This window comes from Rhinatrema bivittatum, chromosome 13 (genome assembly GCF_901001135.1).
Source record: "Rhinatrema bivittatum chromosome 13, aRhiBiv1.1, whole genome shotgun sequence".
NCBI lineage: Eukaryota > Metazoa > Chordata > Amphibia > Gymnophiona > Rhinatrematidae > Rhinatrema > Rhinatrema bivittatum.
This window is the reverse complement of record NC_042627.1, coordinates 59880766-59896211: the sequence shown is the minus strand read 5'-3', so window position 1 is coordinate 59896211 and position 15446 is coordinate 59880766. Positions and strand designations below refer to the sequence as shown.

The following is a 15446-nucleotide window of genomic DNA, read 5'->3' as shown; positions in this document are numbered from 1 at the left end:
GCGGTCACAAATCTCACCTAGACTACTGTAACTCTCTATGCCAGAATTCCCAACACCCTAAACTGCTGCCTGTAGCTCATACAAAATGCTGCAGTTTCTATGATTAAGGCAAAAAAAATTAATATAACACCTAATTGGCTCCAGACAATACTGCTCTAAATTCAAACTTACTCGAGCTTATAAAACACTCAAAGGCTACCTAAGGAGATCCCTTATTCACTATACATCTTAACAGCCTCTGCACTCACAAACTCGGGCATATTTGGAGATGCCAGCCCTAAAAATAATAAGCCTCACCAGTACCAGGAAGAAATCCTTTGCAAGATCAGTCCCAACACCATGGAACTCCTTACCATCTCACATTGGACTCCCATCAGATCTATCCTTCAGGAAATTAGTGAAAATTTGGCTGTTTGAAACCGCATATTGTGCCAATAACAAACTCTACTAAAAAAAAACCAAAAACCCAAAAGAACCGCTCTGTATATAACCTCTTAGGTTTTTTGTACTATTCATACTTACTATAGTGCTTATACTTAGCATCACTGCACTAGATATATTTGGACTGTACTATACTATTTAGTTGCTTTTAATTAACTATGTTATTTAACTACTGTAAGCTACTATACTAAATGTTTGCTTAACACACTTTGAACTGCCTGGTAGGAAAGATATGTGAAATAAAACAACATGTATTGCATTTTTTTTTTAAACTGACCTGTACATATCCTCCAATCCTTCCACAAGTGACTCAGTGGCAGGAAGACAGGTCCACAGGCCTTCTCCTTCACTGTCTCCTCCTTGTAAAAAGAGGAGGAAGCAGCCCATCAGACCCCTCCTCCTTTTTATAGGCACCTCTTGCTTTCTCCTGCCTTCTAATAGGAGGAAGGGCCATCCGAGGGTCCCTCCTCCTCATAAGCAGGATGAAGAGGGCAAGGCCCATAAGCCTCATCCTCTTCTCCACTCCTGCCTTGGAGGAGGAAGGGAGACTGCAATAATTCTCTCCCCCCTCCCTCCTAGTAGAAAGAAAAGAGCAAGAGAGGCCTGATAGTCTGTGGTGCTCTCCTTCATTAAAGGGAAGAGAAGGGGCCTCACAGGCAGCTCTGCCTCCTTACAAAGAGAGAGGGAGAAGCCCATTACACTTCATCCTCCTGCCAAGAGTCCCATGGACCCTTTTTTTTTTTTTTTTTTTTGCCATCCTCTAGGTTTTAAACCCTCTTCTCCCTCCAATTTTTTTTTTTTTTTGCAGGGTAAAGCATTCTGCACTTTAGTACATTAAAAAAAATAATAATAATTCTATTTGCAAGTAGATTTAGATTGTTTTTCTCCTTCAATTTTTATTGAGCCTTAGTAACAATACATCTAAGTAACATTTTCATATATAAAACATTCATCAAAACATTTCTTAGAATTCTTTCATTCAACAGGAGTGTCTGCATTTTTCAAGAAATGTTAAACCATGTAACAACCATGTGCAAATACAGAGAAGCCAGTTCAGGAAAAAGGAAGATATCCAGGATCTCCCGAGGAAAGGCAGGATTCCACACTTTGTAAGTATTTTTATGCTCCTCTGCCTTCCCAAAACTTTGGATCGCCACTGAAGGTTATTTGGCGAGAGGAATTCTTCCGGTTGCGCTTATTTGTAGTTATGTTTATAGATATTATACTGCATCTGTGAGCCTAAAAAACAAAGAACTCAGGTCTCATGCATTATCAATCCCCAGCTTCTTTGGCAGTTTGTACAGTCTTCTAAAAAGGAAGAAGATTACGGCTGTCACACCAAATGGGTACCACAGCACTTTTTCCCCACAATTTTACCAATACTGAAAGATCCTTTTCAGGTGTACCAAAATAAGAAACTACCTTAGTGAAATTTTACAACAGTTTTCTCAAGTATTAGTGGAAATAGGTGTTTTGCTCATTCCCTTTACAATTTGCTTCTGTAAGCAACAAGGTCAATGTTTAAAAGCCATTTAAATGGATAAAGGTTTTGTATATTCAGCTCCTTATCCAGCTAGATTTTAGCAGGATAAGTCATTCCGGCTTATCCGGGGGCAATTTTTTTTTTTTGGAGGAGTTAAGTTACCTGGCTAACTGATTATAAACTATAACCAACTAAATTAGCCAGATAATTTTGGGCCTGCTTCAGATCAGGCTTAAAGTTATCTGGCCTTGTGTGGGCTGATAACTTGTTACATATCTGGATATCTTCAAAAGATATCTGAATAAGTAGCGCTGTTTTTGAAGATAAAAAAATAAAGATATAAAAGGGCCTGAGGCCCAATCACCTCCTTCCTGCACAAAATTTCATATGGCCCCACTGGGCTGTGCATCCCCCACCCCCCCCCACCCCCATCCATGTTCCCCAAAAGGTCCCTGGGCTCACAGTTTGGGCCCCCCAACCCTTTCCCTGACAACCCCATCCACCTACAGTCGCTATATTCTGCCCTCCTGGACCACCCAACTCCCAGACCAGGAGCAAAGCACCCATTTCCCTGCTCCCAGTGCTGCTCTGTCACAGGTTTGCTGGAAGTGTAAGCTACCCTGTAGCTTATGTTTGCAGTGCAGCCTCTGACAAAGCAAACTCATTTAATCAGTATTATAATTATTAGAACTTAGCATGCATATATTTATTTTGGAACACATTTGTGACAAATTCTACATGCAGCATTTAAGCAAATCTTATGAGCAACTTCTAATATAAATTCTGCTATATTTCTACTCCAGTACACAAAGATAAATTAATTTGATTCAGTTTCTAGTATATATTTATATATTTTTTCTTGCTCTCCTCTGAATATTATAAGTTTAAAAATGCATAAATGCTGGAATCTGTTTGACTTAAAAAAAAAAAAGGTATATTCCTTAAAGATATAAATTAAGTAAATTAATAAACTTACTTGAAAAATGCAATAAGAAGATTGACCATAATGATATACTGTACAAAGAGATAGACTGCTTGAAGAAATGGAGTCAACCATGTTCCGACACCACAGAGCGTTTGAACTTCTGAATCATTTGCGCATACTTTGGAAGGAGACAAAAGATTCACTTTTACACTTAACAAAATGGAACAAAATGTTGAGATTACTACCTGATAATCTCCTTTTCCTTAGTGTAGACAGATGGACTCAGAACGAATGGGATAGTATCCGCGTGCTAACAGTTGGAGACGGATCTGACGTCAGCACGGGGTATATATATCCCCACAGGAAGCGTAGCAACTCAGTAATCTTCCTTGCAAAAGCTGTTATAGATGTGTGTACTGACGCTCAGTGAAAAGTGAAAACAGGATTCCCCTGACCGATTGATAGTAGTTGGAGACCGCCAGCATTCACAACCGGAAGGCGTTGACACCTGGTATAGTGTACACTCTTATAGAGATAGATGACATGGCTTACCTTGCATCGGTGAAACCCATGTACACAGGCAGCTGGGCGGGATGCTGAGTCCATCTGTCTACACTAAGGAAAAGGAGATTATCAGGTAGTAATCTCAACATTTCCTGGCGTGTAGCCAGATGGACTCAGAACGAATGGGATGTACAAAAGCTTTACTCCCAGCCTGGGCGGGAGGCTGCCTGAGGACCATGTAGTACCGCCCTCACAAAAGCTGAGTCCTCCCTGGCCTGGACATCCAGACGGTAGAACCTGGAAAAGGTATGGAGGGAGGACCAGGTCGCCGCTTTACAGATTTCCGCCGGCGACAGCATCCTGGATTCCGCCCAGGATGCCGCTTGTGCTCTGGTAGAATGAGCCTTGACTTGTAGAGGAGGAGACTTCCCAGCCTCCACGTAAGCTGCTCTGATAACTTCTTTAATCCAGCGGGCGATGGTGGGCCGCGAGGCCGCTTCACCTTGCTTCTTCCCGCTGTGCAGGACGAACAGATGGTCCGTCTTTCGTAGGTCATGTGTCACTTCCAAATATCTGGGCAGCAACCTGCCAATGTCGAGATGGCGTAATAAACGCCCGTCTTCAGATTTCTTCAAACCCGCCATGGTAGGCAAGGATATGGTTTGGTTACGATGAAACTGTGAAACCACTTTAGGTAGAAAAGAGGGAACCGTACGAATATGGATAGCCTCAGGAGTGATTCTGAGAAAGGGATCACGGCAGGACAGTGCTTGTAGCTCTGAGATGCGGCGTGCCGAACATACCGCCAATAGGAACACCACCTTCAAGGTTAGAGAACAGAGAGTCAGTCCCCGAAGGGGTCTGAAGGTAGATCCCGCGAGGAAATCCAAAACAAGATTGAGGTTCCATAAGGGCACAGGCCACTTTAATGGTGGACGAATATGCTTGACTCCTTGCAGGAAACGAGAAACATCTGGGTGCTTGGCGATGGTCTTGCCATCCCCTCCTGGGACCATAGCAAGACGGCGCAGCCACCTGAACTTTGATGGAGCTGAGGGAGAGACCCTTCTGAAGTCCATCCTGCAGGAAGTCCAACACAATAGGGATTGTGGTCGCATGTGGATTGGTGCCGTGAGTGTCGCACCATGCTTCAAATACTCTCCATATGCGAACGTAGGTGAGGGTTGTGGAAAACTTGCGAGCTCGGAGGAGTGTATCAATCACGGGCTCCGAGTAACCTCTTTTCTTCAGTCTAGCCCTCTCAATGGCCAGACTGTAAGAGAGAATTGAGCTGGATCCTCGTGGAGGATGGGACCTTGACGTAGAAGGTCCCGGAGAGGAGGCAGGGGCTCCCCTGCCAGTAGTCTTCTCATGTCCGCGTACCAGGGTCTTCTTGGCCAGTCTGGTGCCACTAGAAGAACTAGGCCCCGGTGTTTCTGAATCTTGTGGATGATGGCGCCCAGGAGCGGCCACGGAGGAAAGGCGTATAGCAGAGTCCCTGGAGGCCACGGCTGGACCAGGGCATTGATTCCGTGCGAGAACGGGTTGCGCTTGCGGCTGAAGTATCTGGGTACTTGAGCATTGGACTTGTCCGCCAGTAAATCCATGTCCGGAATCCCCCAGTGATCCACAATCATCTGGAAGGTTGTGGGTGACACAGCTGCCACTCTCCCGGATTGAGGCTTTCTCTGCTGAGGAAGTCTGCTGTGGTATTGTCCTTCCCAGCAATGTGGACGGCGGAGATGTCCTGAAGATTCGCCTCTGCCCAAATCATCAGTGGGGCGATCTCCAGAGATACTTGTCGGCTTCTGGTTCCGCCCTGACGGTTGATGTATGCCACCGTGGTGGCGTTGTCAGACATCACTCTGACTGCTCTGTTCTTCAGTCTGTGAGCCAATCGAAGGCATGCCAATCGGACTGCCCGAGCCTCTAGACGGTTGATGTTCCACGTTGACTCTTCTCTGTTCCACCGCCCTTGCGCGGTGAGTTCTTCGCAGTGTGCTCCCCAGCCGCTCAGGCTGGCATCTGTGGTGAGCAAGGTCCACGTGGGTGAGGACATCTTCGACCCCCTGCTCAGGTGGTTGGACTGCAACCACCACCGCAACTGGATCCGCACTCTGGCTGGTAGCGGAAGGTGCGTGGAATAGTCCCATAGATGGGGGCTCCAGTGAGAGAGCAGGGAATGTTGTAGAGGTCTCATATGGGCCCTCGCCCAAGGCACCACTTCCAGGGTGGATGCCATGAGACCAAGAACCTGCAGATAATCCCAGGCTATGGGTCGACTGGCTCCCATCAAAGACTGGATACGCTGCTGAAGTTTCAACTTTCTCTTGGTAGTGAGACTGACTGTGTCCGCCCGGGTGTCTAACTGTACTCCCAGGTATTCCAGTGATTGGGAAGGCTGTAGACAGCTCTTGCTGAGGTTGATCACCCAGCCCAAGCTTTCCAGAAGGGCGATTACTCTGTCGGTTGTCCGAAAGCTTTCCTCTCGAGATTTCGCCCTGATCAGCCAGTCGTCTAGGTAGGGATGGACCAGAAACCCTTCCCGCCTGAGTGCCGCTGCTACCACTACTACCACCTTGGTGAACGTCCGTGGCAACGTGGCCAACCCGAAAGGCAGAGCCCGAAACTGGAAGTGGCGGCCTAGAACCTTGAAGCGTAGGAAGCGCTGATGATCTGGATGGATCGGGATATGCAGGTATGCCTCCGACAGGTCCAATGCCGTGAGGAATTCTCCGGGCTGTACTGCAGCCTTGATGGAGCGCAGAGTTTCCATGCGAAACCTCGGTACCCGTAAGTATTGATTGATGGACTTGAGGTCCAGGACAGGCCGAAAGGTACCCCCTTTCTTGGGTACCATGAAATAAATGGAATAATGTCCAGAATTCACTTCCCAGGCAGGTACTGGGATGATGGCTTTCAAGGACAGGAGCCTCGCCAGGGTAGCTTCCAATGCTGCCCTCTTGTGCATGGGACATGAAGACTCCACAAACTTGTCTGGAGGGAGATGATGAAAGTCCAGATAATATCCCTCCCGAATAACGGCGAGGACCCACTGGTCCGACGTGATCTCGACCCATCTGGGGTAGAAGAGGGTTAACCTGCCCCCTATGGCTCCGTCCCCCAGATGAATCGGCGAATTCTCATTGTGAGGCGCGGCCGGGACCCGAGCCCGGACCAGCCCCCCTCTTGCGCTGCTTGGTCCGAAAGGACTGATTCCTGGTCTGATGACATGGTGCTTGGTAGCGACCCCTATAAGGAACAAAACGCTGTGAACTCCTGCCCCTGAAGGGCCTGGGAACGGCGCGCTTGCCTCTTCTGAACCGATCTTCCGGCAGTCTAGGCACGGGAGAGGCACCCCACGTACTGGCCAGTTTATCAAGGTCGCTGCCAAATAGGAAGGAGCCCTTAAAGGGCAATCTGGTGAGGCGTGTCTTGGAAGGCGCATCAGCTGACCATCTCCGGATCCAGAGCTGCCTCCTGGCAGCTACGGAGGATGAAATCCCATTAGCTGTTGTCCGGACCAAGTCAGATGCAGCATCCGTGAGGAACGAAAGAGCTGACTCCATGTCTGCTGCTGGAGCGTTGTTTTCTAACCTGTGACAAACAGGCACGCGTCACCACTGTGCAGCAGGTCGCGATCCGCAAAGAAAGAGCTGCCACCTCAAAGGTCTGTTTCAGAATGGCGTCCAGTCGACGGTCATGAGGCTCCCTGAGGGCCGTCCCCCCCTTCCACTGGAATGGTAGTGCGCTTGACCACAGCACTAATCAAGGCGTCCACCTGAGGGCACGCCAGCAGGTCCTGGATAGGCGGTGCCAAAGGGTACATGCTCGTCAGAGCCCGGCCCCCTTTAAAGGAAGCCGCCGGTGCCGCCCATTCTAAATCTATCAGTTGTTGTGCCGCCTGTAAAAATGGAAAATGGCGGGCTGTAGGACGAAGACCTTCCAACAGGGGGTTCTTCGCAGAGGGTACCGAAGCGCTGGGACCTGTAATATCCAATTCCGCCAGACACTGAGACACCAGGTCGGAGAGATCCTCCTTAGGGAAAAACCGCCTCATGGTTCTATATGGCTCAATCCCTGGGGGAAGGTCCCCCTCATCCGGGAGTTCGAACTCGTCCGGTGAGACCTCCTGGTCTGATTGATCCGGACTGTCCAGCGGCGGGAGGTCCCGCTCACGATAAGGGCGGGAAGGTCCAGGAACAGGTTCCGCAGGAGCCGCCACCGCAGCAGCAGCCGCAGCCGCCGCCGCGGTCGCAGCCATCGCAGGAACAGCAGGAACCGCAGGGCCTGGACGGGAGGCCGTCTGCATCTGGACGAAGGCATGAATCCCCTTAAAGAGATCTACCCAGGAAATTGAAGCAGCCTCTAATCGCCGGGGTACAAGATCCCCCGGGATTCCCGATTGGTCGAGACTGCCCACTAAATCCGGGGTAGCCATGGGGAACTGTCAACAAATCGCGGCTGAGACCGGTCCTGGCCTGAGGGTCCCCCGGCCTCCTCACATTGGGCACATAGGGAGTCTGGCTCTTCACTGCGCATGGCTCTAAGGTGGCATGCAGAGCAGAGGTCAGGGGCTTTAATGCCGGAGGCAGGCGGCACCGCCGCTGAAGACGCTGCTGCGTTCTGATCCATTGAAAATTATGTGCTGAATGCTTAATACAACAGACGTGCAACAATAATAATATGCGGGAGCAATAGGCGCTTAATACAACAGGCGCACAATAATAAGAATATGCGGCAGCAATAGGCACTTAATACAACAGGCGCTCAATAATAGCAAAATGCGGCAGCAATAAGCACTTAATATCACCGGCGCACGATAAGAATAATATGCGGCAGCAATAGGCGCTGAATACAACAGGCGCTCAATAATAGTAAAATGCGGCAGCAATACGCTCAATATGTGCTTAGCAATAGGCGGCCAAGAAAACAGCCCAATGGTATGCAATATGCACTCAGCAATCTGCAGGCAGCAGTATATGTGTTATGACCTCCAATAGGCTTTCAGCAATAAGCGGGCAGCAATATACGCACAAGACATTCAATAGGCTTTCAGCAATAAGCAGTTAGCAATATACACTCAATGGCATTCAATAGGCTGTCAGCAATAAGCGGTTAGCAATACACGTACAATAGCATTCAATAGGCTCTCAGCAATATGCGGTTAGCAATATACGCTCAATGGCAGACAATGGGCATTCAGCAATAAGCGGTGAGCAATAGGCGCTCAATAGCAGACAATGGGCATTCCGCAATAAGCGGTGAAGCAATATACGCTCAATGGCATTCAATAGGCATTCAGTAATAAGCAGTTAGCAATATACGCTCAATGGCATTCAATAGGCATTCAGTAATAAGCAGTTAGCAATATACGCTCAATGGCATTCAATAGGCATTCAGTAATAAGCAGTTAGCAATATACGCTCAATGGCATTCAATAGGCTGTCAGCCATAAGCGGTCAGCAATATACGCTTAATGGCATTCAATAGGCTTTCAGCAATAAGCGGTCAGCAATATACGCTCAATGACATTCAATAGGCTTTCAGGAATAAGCAGTTAGCAATATACGCTCAACGGCATTCAATAGGCTGTCAGCCATAAGCGGTCAGCAATATACGCTTAATGGCATTCAATAGGCTTTCAGCAATAAGCGGTCAGCAATATACGCTCAACGGCATTCAATAGGCTTTCAGCAATATGCAGCAATATGCGGTTAATAATACACGCTCAGTGGCGGCCAATATGCATGCACAGAAACAAGGCCATATACGCACAAGGAGGAAGAAAGCCGCGCCTATTACGGGCGCGGAATACCTTAACAAGGCCCCAAAATGGCGTCCTCCACGGCGTGCCACGCCGCCGATCCTCTGAGCTTCGGAGACCCGGAAGAAGAGATATACGCCGTACCAGACTTCGGCGCTTCCCGGCTGGAACTTGGGCGGTCTCTGGCTGCGGGGGGAGGGACCACCTCACCGCCGCGGTTGAGGATATGCACTCGCTACCTCGTCCACGCCGGGACCGAGGGCCTCGTATGCCTCACCCGAACCTCGCCCGGGGGCTGTGTCCCTGCCGCGCTTCGGCCGGACCGAGGACTTACCCGTCCAGGGGACCACGGCAGTCACCCCGGGAAGCTCAACTGGGGGAGGGACCGTAGGGTATCTCCACAGGAGCGTGGGGCTCAATAGTTTTGTAGAAAGGAAAAAGTAGAATCTAGAATGATAAGAAAAGAGAAAAATTAAAGTAGTCTTGGAAAGCACGCTCAACCAGCGTGCAGGCACTCCAAACTGCTTTGGAGACGGAAATTACTGAGTTGCTACGCTTCCTGTGGGGATATATATACCCAGTGCTGACGTCAGATCCGTCTCCAACTGCTGGCATGCGGATACTATCCCATTCGTTCTGAGTCCATCTGGCTACACGCCAGGAAATAGGTATTTTGCTACATTTTTCCAAGTGAATATCATCACTCCTGATAACATTTACATCTATGTTGATATAACATTCATTTGCTTATAATAAAACTTTGCACACACAAGTTTGGGAGTGAAGATGACCTGGAGAGCAGCTTTGGAAGGAATTACAGGAAGCCAAATATAATGAGAACAGTACTAAGTGCTGGGCTGTTTCCAGCTCTGTTGCAAGCTGTGTATTTCTCATGTGCCATCTTTGCATATCTTCTGTTTAAAAAGGATTAATGAGCACAAAAAAGTGACATGACAAGTCTGATGAGCCGAGTAAGAAACTTCGGATTAGCCCCAGTTTGGTACACAGTGAATAAGCAGCCAGTGAATGCCAATATAGCCACCTAAATAAGAATGAGGCAAGCGGAGGAGAGCAAGAATTTTCAAAAGGTTCTAAACATGTGCATATAACTGGCTAGAAAGTTAATGGCATTAACTATAATACCCAAATGCCAATATCTGTCTGAATGGTCATATTTTGAAGATACCATGTATCCATCTATCCTGTGACAGCTGGTTATATCTGAAAGTGGTTGTTAACCAACAATCTAAGGCAGACAGTTATGCTGTGAAACTCACATACACCCAGCTACCTATAGAAAAGCAAGCTGTAGGTGAATTTGGCAGGTTAACAGGTAAAGTACACTTACCTGGGCATATTTGAATATATCTGCCTAAACTGGATGTAACCAGATATACAACTACTCATGCACCATGGCCCCATGGGTTCGCGCACCCTTTACCTGTGGACAGAACATTCATCAAAATGGTGCTGCAGAGCCATAAAACTAATTTTAGCTTGATCAAGATGGTCCTTGCCCAGACAACATCTTGAACCCCCCTGGCAAGAGCAGGGGGGCATTGAGAAGCAGACAGCTGCCAGGGCTGGCATCTTCTGACCCTTTAAGCAGTAAGCTGCTTTTCTTTGATGAAGGCCAATTATGAGTTGTACACAGCAAATAGTCCAGGGCTGCAAACAAAGAGTGGATCTTGACCCCTAATGAACATTTGTCTGCAGGACATTTATCATAGGATTTTGCCCTGCATAGCAAGAAGTGCTGAAGGTAAAATGGGGACCAGAAAATAGGCCTGCTTCTCTGCAAGTAAACTTGCTTGTGCTGGGAAATTGGGCAGGTTCTTTGACCTGCCCTGAAAAGTGCCATGTGGCGTTTCCTTCTATAAATGTGCCACTGTTCCTACCAGATCAGCTGCTATGGGCCTGGGGTGCAAAGAAAAATCAGTGCCAACACTGGGCCAGGGTGGTGTTTGAGGAGGTGGAAGGGAGGGAAGATGACTCAGAAGAGGAAACAATTGGAAAGTGACAAGGTTGAGAGGAAAAGGAATTTTGGAGTTGGTGCCAAGCACTCTGCACAGTATTCAGATAGGGTCTGCAGTTCTTAAATCCAAAATAATTGTTTAATTACAGAAAATTCCAAACTTACGAGGACCTGAAAACAAGGTACTTTCTGATGCAAAGTATGGAGCTGGCCTTGCTCCAGCAGGTCAGAAATGAAGACCCAGCTCCTGAATATATTTAGGGGTCGATGTGCAAATCCTGCAGGCACTTTGCTGCTGGGGGAAAAAGGCAGCTGTGTACACCACTTGTGGAGATTTCAAAATATACTTGCTGCGCATGGTTGGGTCAGACCAAGATCCATTGCGCTAGCATTCTGTCTCATACAGGCCAGTTTGGGTCACAAGTACCCCTTAGATCCCCAATAGCTGATCTATTTCTTGTATCTCCCAGTAGTTTTCCTACTGGGAAAACTACTGGGAAGATCTATTTCTTCCCAGTAGTTTTCCCAGCAGCATTATCAAAACAAATTGGACATGCTAAACACATGTCGTTTCTATAGTTACTTCCTATAATCCCTGTTATGCCCACCTCTTTATCTGTTACCTGTTTGAAGTGTTTTTCTCGTTTCAATGTAAATCGCCTTGCGAGGCGTTAGTTTCATTTCCTTGTAAACCGAGGTGATATGTATTTTATACAGGAACCCCGGTATATAAAAACTAATAAATAAATAAATAAATAAATAAATAAATCTCACTCCCAGGGATAAGCACTGGCTTTCCCAAGTCTACCTGGACAACAGTTTATGGACTTTTCCTTCAGGAACTTGTCCAATCCTCTCAACCCCACTATATTAGGTGCTCTGACCATGACCTCCAGCAAGAGACTCCATATCTTGATTGTGTGCCAAGTGAAAAAATACTTCCTATGATTTATTTTAAATTTGCCAGTTGCTGGTTTCATGGAGTATCCCTTCGTCTTAACATTTGAAAGGGTAAATAATTCCCTATTTACCAGTTGTATCTCACACATGTTTTTATAAAATTTCAATCCTATCCCCTCTTAGCCACTTCTTTTCCAAGCTAAAGAACCTTAATCTGTTTAGCCTCTCCCCATAAGGGTGGTTTTCCCATCCTTTTCGTCATTGCTGTCGCCCTTCTCTGTCCGCTATGTCTCTTGAAATGGGGTGACCAAACCTGTACACAATATTCAAGGTGCAGTCACACCATGGATCTATAAAGGGCATTGTGAGAGTCTCATCTTTGCTCCCTATTGCTTGCCAAATAATTCCTAATATTCTATTTACCTTTTTGATCACCACCACACACTGAGCTGAAGATTTCAAGATATTGTCCAAAAGGACACAGAGGTCCTTTTCCTGGGCAGTGACTCCTAATCTTAGCAAGTCAATAAAATTAAGACTCAGACGGAAGTCCAGCAGCGAGTCTTTTGCACAAAGTGTCACATTTATGATTATCTACCTGTTGGAGAGAAGTTATTTATGTGCCCCCAGTGCAAAGAGCTCCTGGCTCTCAGAGAAAGAGTTCAGTATCTAGAAGTCAGAGTGGCAGATCTGGAGAAGATGAGGCCGAAAGAGAGGTATACAAAGGAGACCTTCAGGGAAACAGTAGAGCAGTCCCAACTCTAATCAAGTAGCCCTTGTGCTGCCTTTGACAGCGAGCATCTAGCAGGAGACCATCACTTTGATGTGGCAGGAAGTGATCCTGTAGCTAGAACCTGCCCTCACGTTAATGGTTTATCCTCTCTCATCAAGGATGTGTCTCCAGGGACATGTGCCCAACAGGCAGTAGCATACTAAGGAGGAGGGGAGGGGGGGGACGAGGGTGCAGTCCACCCTGGTGACAGCCATGAAACAGGTGCCTTTCACTGTTCCCTCTAAATGGCAGGTGTATACAGTCACGCACGTTTGATCCCCCACACAGGAAGATTGGCTGGGCCACGATGAAGCTCTTTCACCAGGGCCTGAAGAAAACAAAAGATTCCCAAACCTCCAGGTGCTCCTTCTCCTTCCTGTCTATATGGCCCCGGAAGAAAAATATTGCCGGAGGAGCATTGGCCCATGTGTAGCAGAGGAGCAGCATCTGTGGCAGAGCTGCCGTGGATCCCATCTCGCAGTGGCCCGAGAAGAGGAGGCCCAGAGATCACACTGAGGGGGGAGCCAAAGGAAGTTTCTGCCCTGGTTGCCAGGAGGGAAGAAATTAAGACGGCTGTTGTAATTGGTGATTTGATCATTAGGCATGTAGATAGCTGGGTGGTTGGCAAGAGTAAGGATCACTTGGTAATTTGCCTGCCTGGTGTAAAGGTAACAGACCTCACCTGTCATCTAGAAAAGATTTGATAAACTGTGTCATGGTACATGTGGGTATCAATGACACAGGAAGGTGCAGGAGGGAGGTTCTGGAAGCTGAATTTAGGCTTTTGGATAGGAAGCTGGAGGTTCTAGATTTCAGGGTTGCATTCCCAGAAATGTTCCTATTTATTTAGATTTATATTCCGCTTTTCACCCTTTTTTCAGCACTTCAAAGTGGATTACATTCAGGTACTGTTCCACGCACAAGACTCTACAAGCAGAATGAACTCCAGTTTCAATTTGTGGATGAGACAATGGTGCAGGGAAAAAGATTTTAGATTTGTTAGAAACTGGGGAACATTCTGGGGAAAGGAGAGTCTATTCCAATAGAATGGGCTTCCTCCTTAACCAGAGTGGAACCAGGCTGCTGGAGCTAATATTTAAAAATGAGACAGAACAGCTTTTAAATTAGACCATGTGGGAAAGCAGAAGTCACTCAAAAGTGCACACTTTAGAGGGGTGAATCTTCCAAAGATATTTGCAAAACAGGGAAGTTAAAATATCCAAGTAGAGAGGCTGAGATTAAGGCTGAAATAGTTCAGGTGGATGTAAACAAAGAGCACACTGATGTGAAAGACTCTAAATTGTCTAACATTTGCCAATACACTGGTTGTGAACACAAAGAAAAATGAAAGCACAAATAAAACATACTTTAAAATGCCTCCATATAAAAACCAGAAGTCTGAACAATAAGATTAGTAAGTTAAAATGTATGGCATTATACCAGGACAAAGACATAGGTATGTCAGAGACATGACGGACAGAGACAATGATCCCAGGGTATAAAGTATAACAATGTGATGGATCAGACTGAATTGGTGCAGGGATGGCACTGTATGTAAGAGATGGCATATAATCAAGCTTGATAAAAATCCTGCAGAATCAAAATGCACTGCGGAATCCTTACGAAGAAGTTATTCTTACCTGAAAATTTCCTATCCTTGAATACAGTCAGACCAGTCCAGACGAATGGGTTATGCCCACCAACCAGCAGATAGAGACAGAGACTATTAGGTTGGCTGACGTCACCCCTTTTATGTATCTATGCTGATCTCAGCCAGCCAGTATTACCTGTAACAAATTAAGTTAAAATATTAAACACCCACCAGAACCAAGGGGCTCACCAAATAAAACACAAAATATGAAAAGGGAAGGACTAGGAACTATATACAAATACCATTTTATTTATTTTTATTTATTTATTTATTTAAGGTTTTTTTATACCGGCAATCATGAGCACATATCTTGCTGGTTTACATGGAACGGGAGTGCATTAAATACAACAACTAGAACTGTGGTGATCGAAGGAGCAGTTACAAATAACAAGGGTTCAGAACTTGGATAAGAAGGAAGAGATAGGAAAGAATAAACGGTTGAACGGTATACAAATAAATTAAATGCTATGTAAAAATGGCATGATTAATGGCTGAATATTTGAAGTCCTTGGTTTGTATCTATAACGTGATATTAGATTGTGTCTGGGAAAGCTTGCTTGAATAACCAAGTCTTAAGTCCTTTCCTAAAAGTTAAAAAAGTCTTTCCTAAAAGTTAAGTCTTTCCTAAAAGTCTTTCCTAAAAGTCTTTTCCTAAAAGTTACCATAGGATTCCTCATGAAGAAGTGCCTCCAACGATCATATTGAGGCCTGTAAGGAAATAGGTTTGGAAGAAGAGGGAGGGATCTGGACTGGTCTGATTGTATTCATGGAAAGGAAATTTTCAGGTAATAATAAAATTTCTCCTTCCTCATCATCCAGTCAGACATGTGATGCACCCAAGCTACTCCTGAACTGGGTGGGAAACTGACAAACTTGCTCAATACCTCCATTGAAAAGGAGGCATCTTCCCTTGTTCTCCTGTCCAAATGATAATACTTCGAAATGCATGCAAGGAAGACTAAGTTGCAGCTTTACAAATCTCCTGTGGTGAAAGTAAACAAAGTTCTGCCTCGAGAGTCTGCCTGAAC

General features: G+C 46.3%; 1 protein-coding gene and 1 long non-coding RNA gene across 5 annotated transcripts in view; one reads left to right on the top strand and one right to left on the bottom strand.

Annotated features, from left to right (window-relative positions):
- The window catches only part of LOC115075157 (transient receptor potential cation channel subfamily M member 7-like), a 251239-nt gene that overhangs the window by 59357 nt on the left and 176436 nt on the right, over nucleotides 1–15446 (bottom strand). For 3 of the 4 annotated variants that reach the window (XM_029575380.1, XM_029575377.1, XM_029575378.1), the window contains one exon: nucleotides 2901–3027. The exons of the other annotated variant lie outside the window; for it this stretch is intronic. In XM_029575380.1, coding sequence (XP_029431240.1) covers nucleotides 2901–3027 — 127 coding nt within the window. The remainder of the gene's footprint in view (nucleotides 1–2900; nucleotides 3028–15446) is intronic. 4 annotated transcript variants of the gene reach the window in all.
- The window catches only part of LOC115075158, a 162468-nt gene that overhangs the window by 98258 nt on the left and 48764 nt on the right, over nucleotides 1–15446 (top strand). The window contains exon 5 of the long non-coding RNA XR_003852447.1: nucleotides 1428–1550. This is a non-coding gene — a long non-coding RNA (uncharacterized LOC115075158). The remainder of the gene's footprint in view (nucleotides 1–1427; nucleotides 1551–15446) is intronic.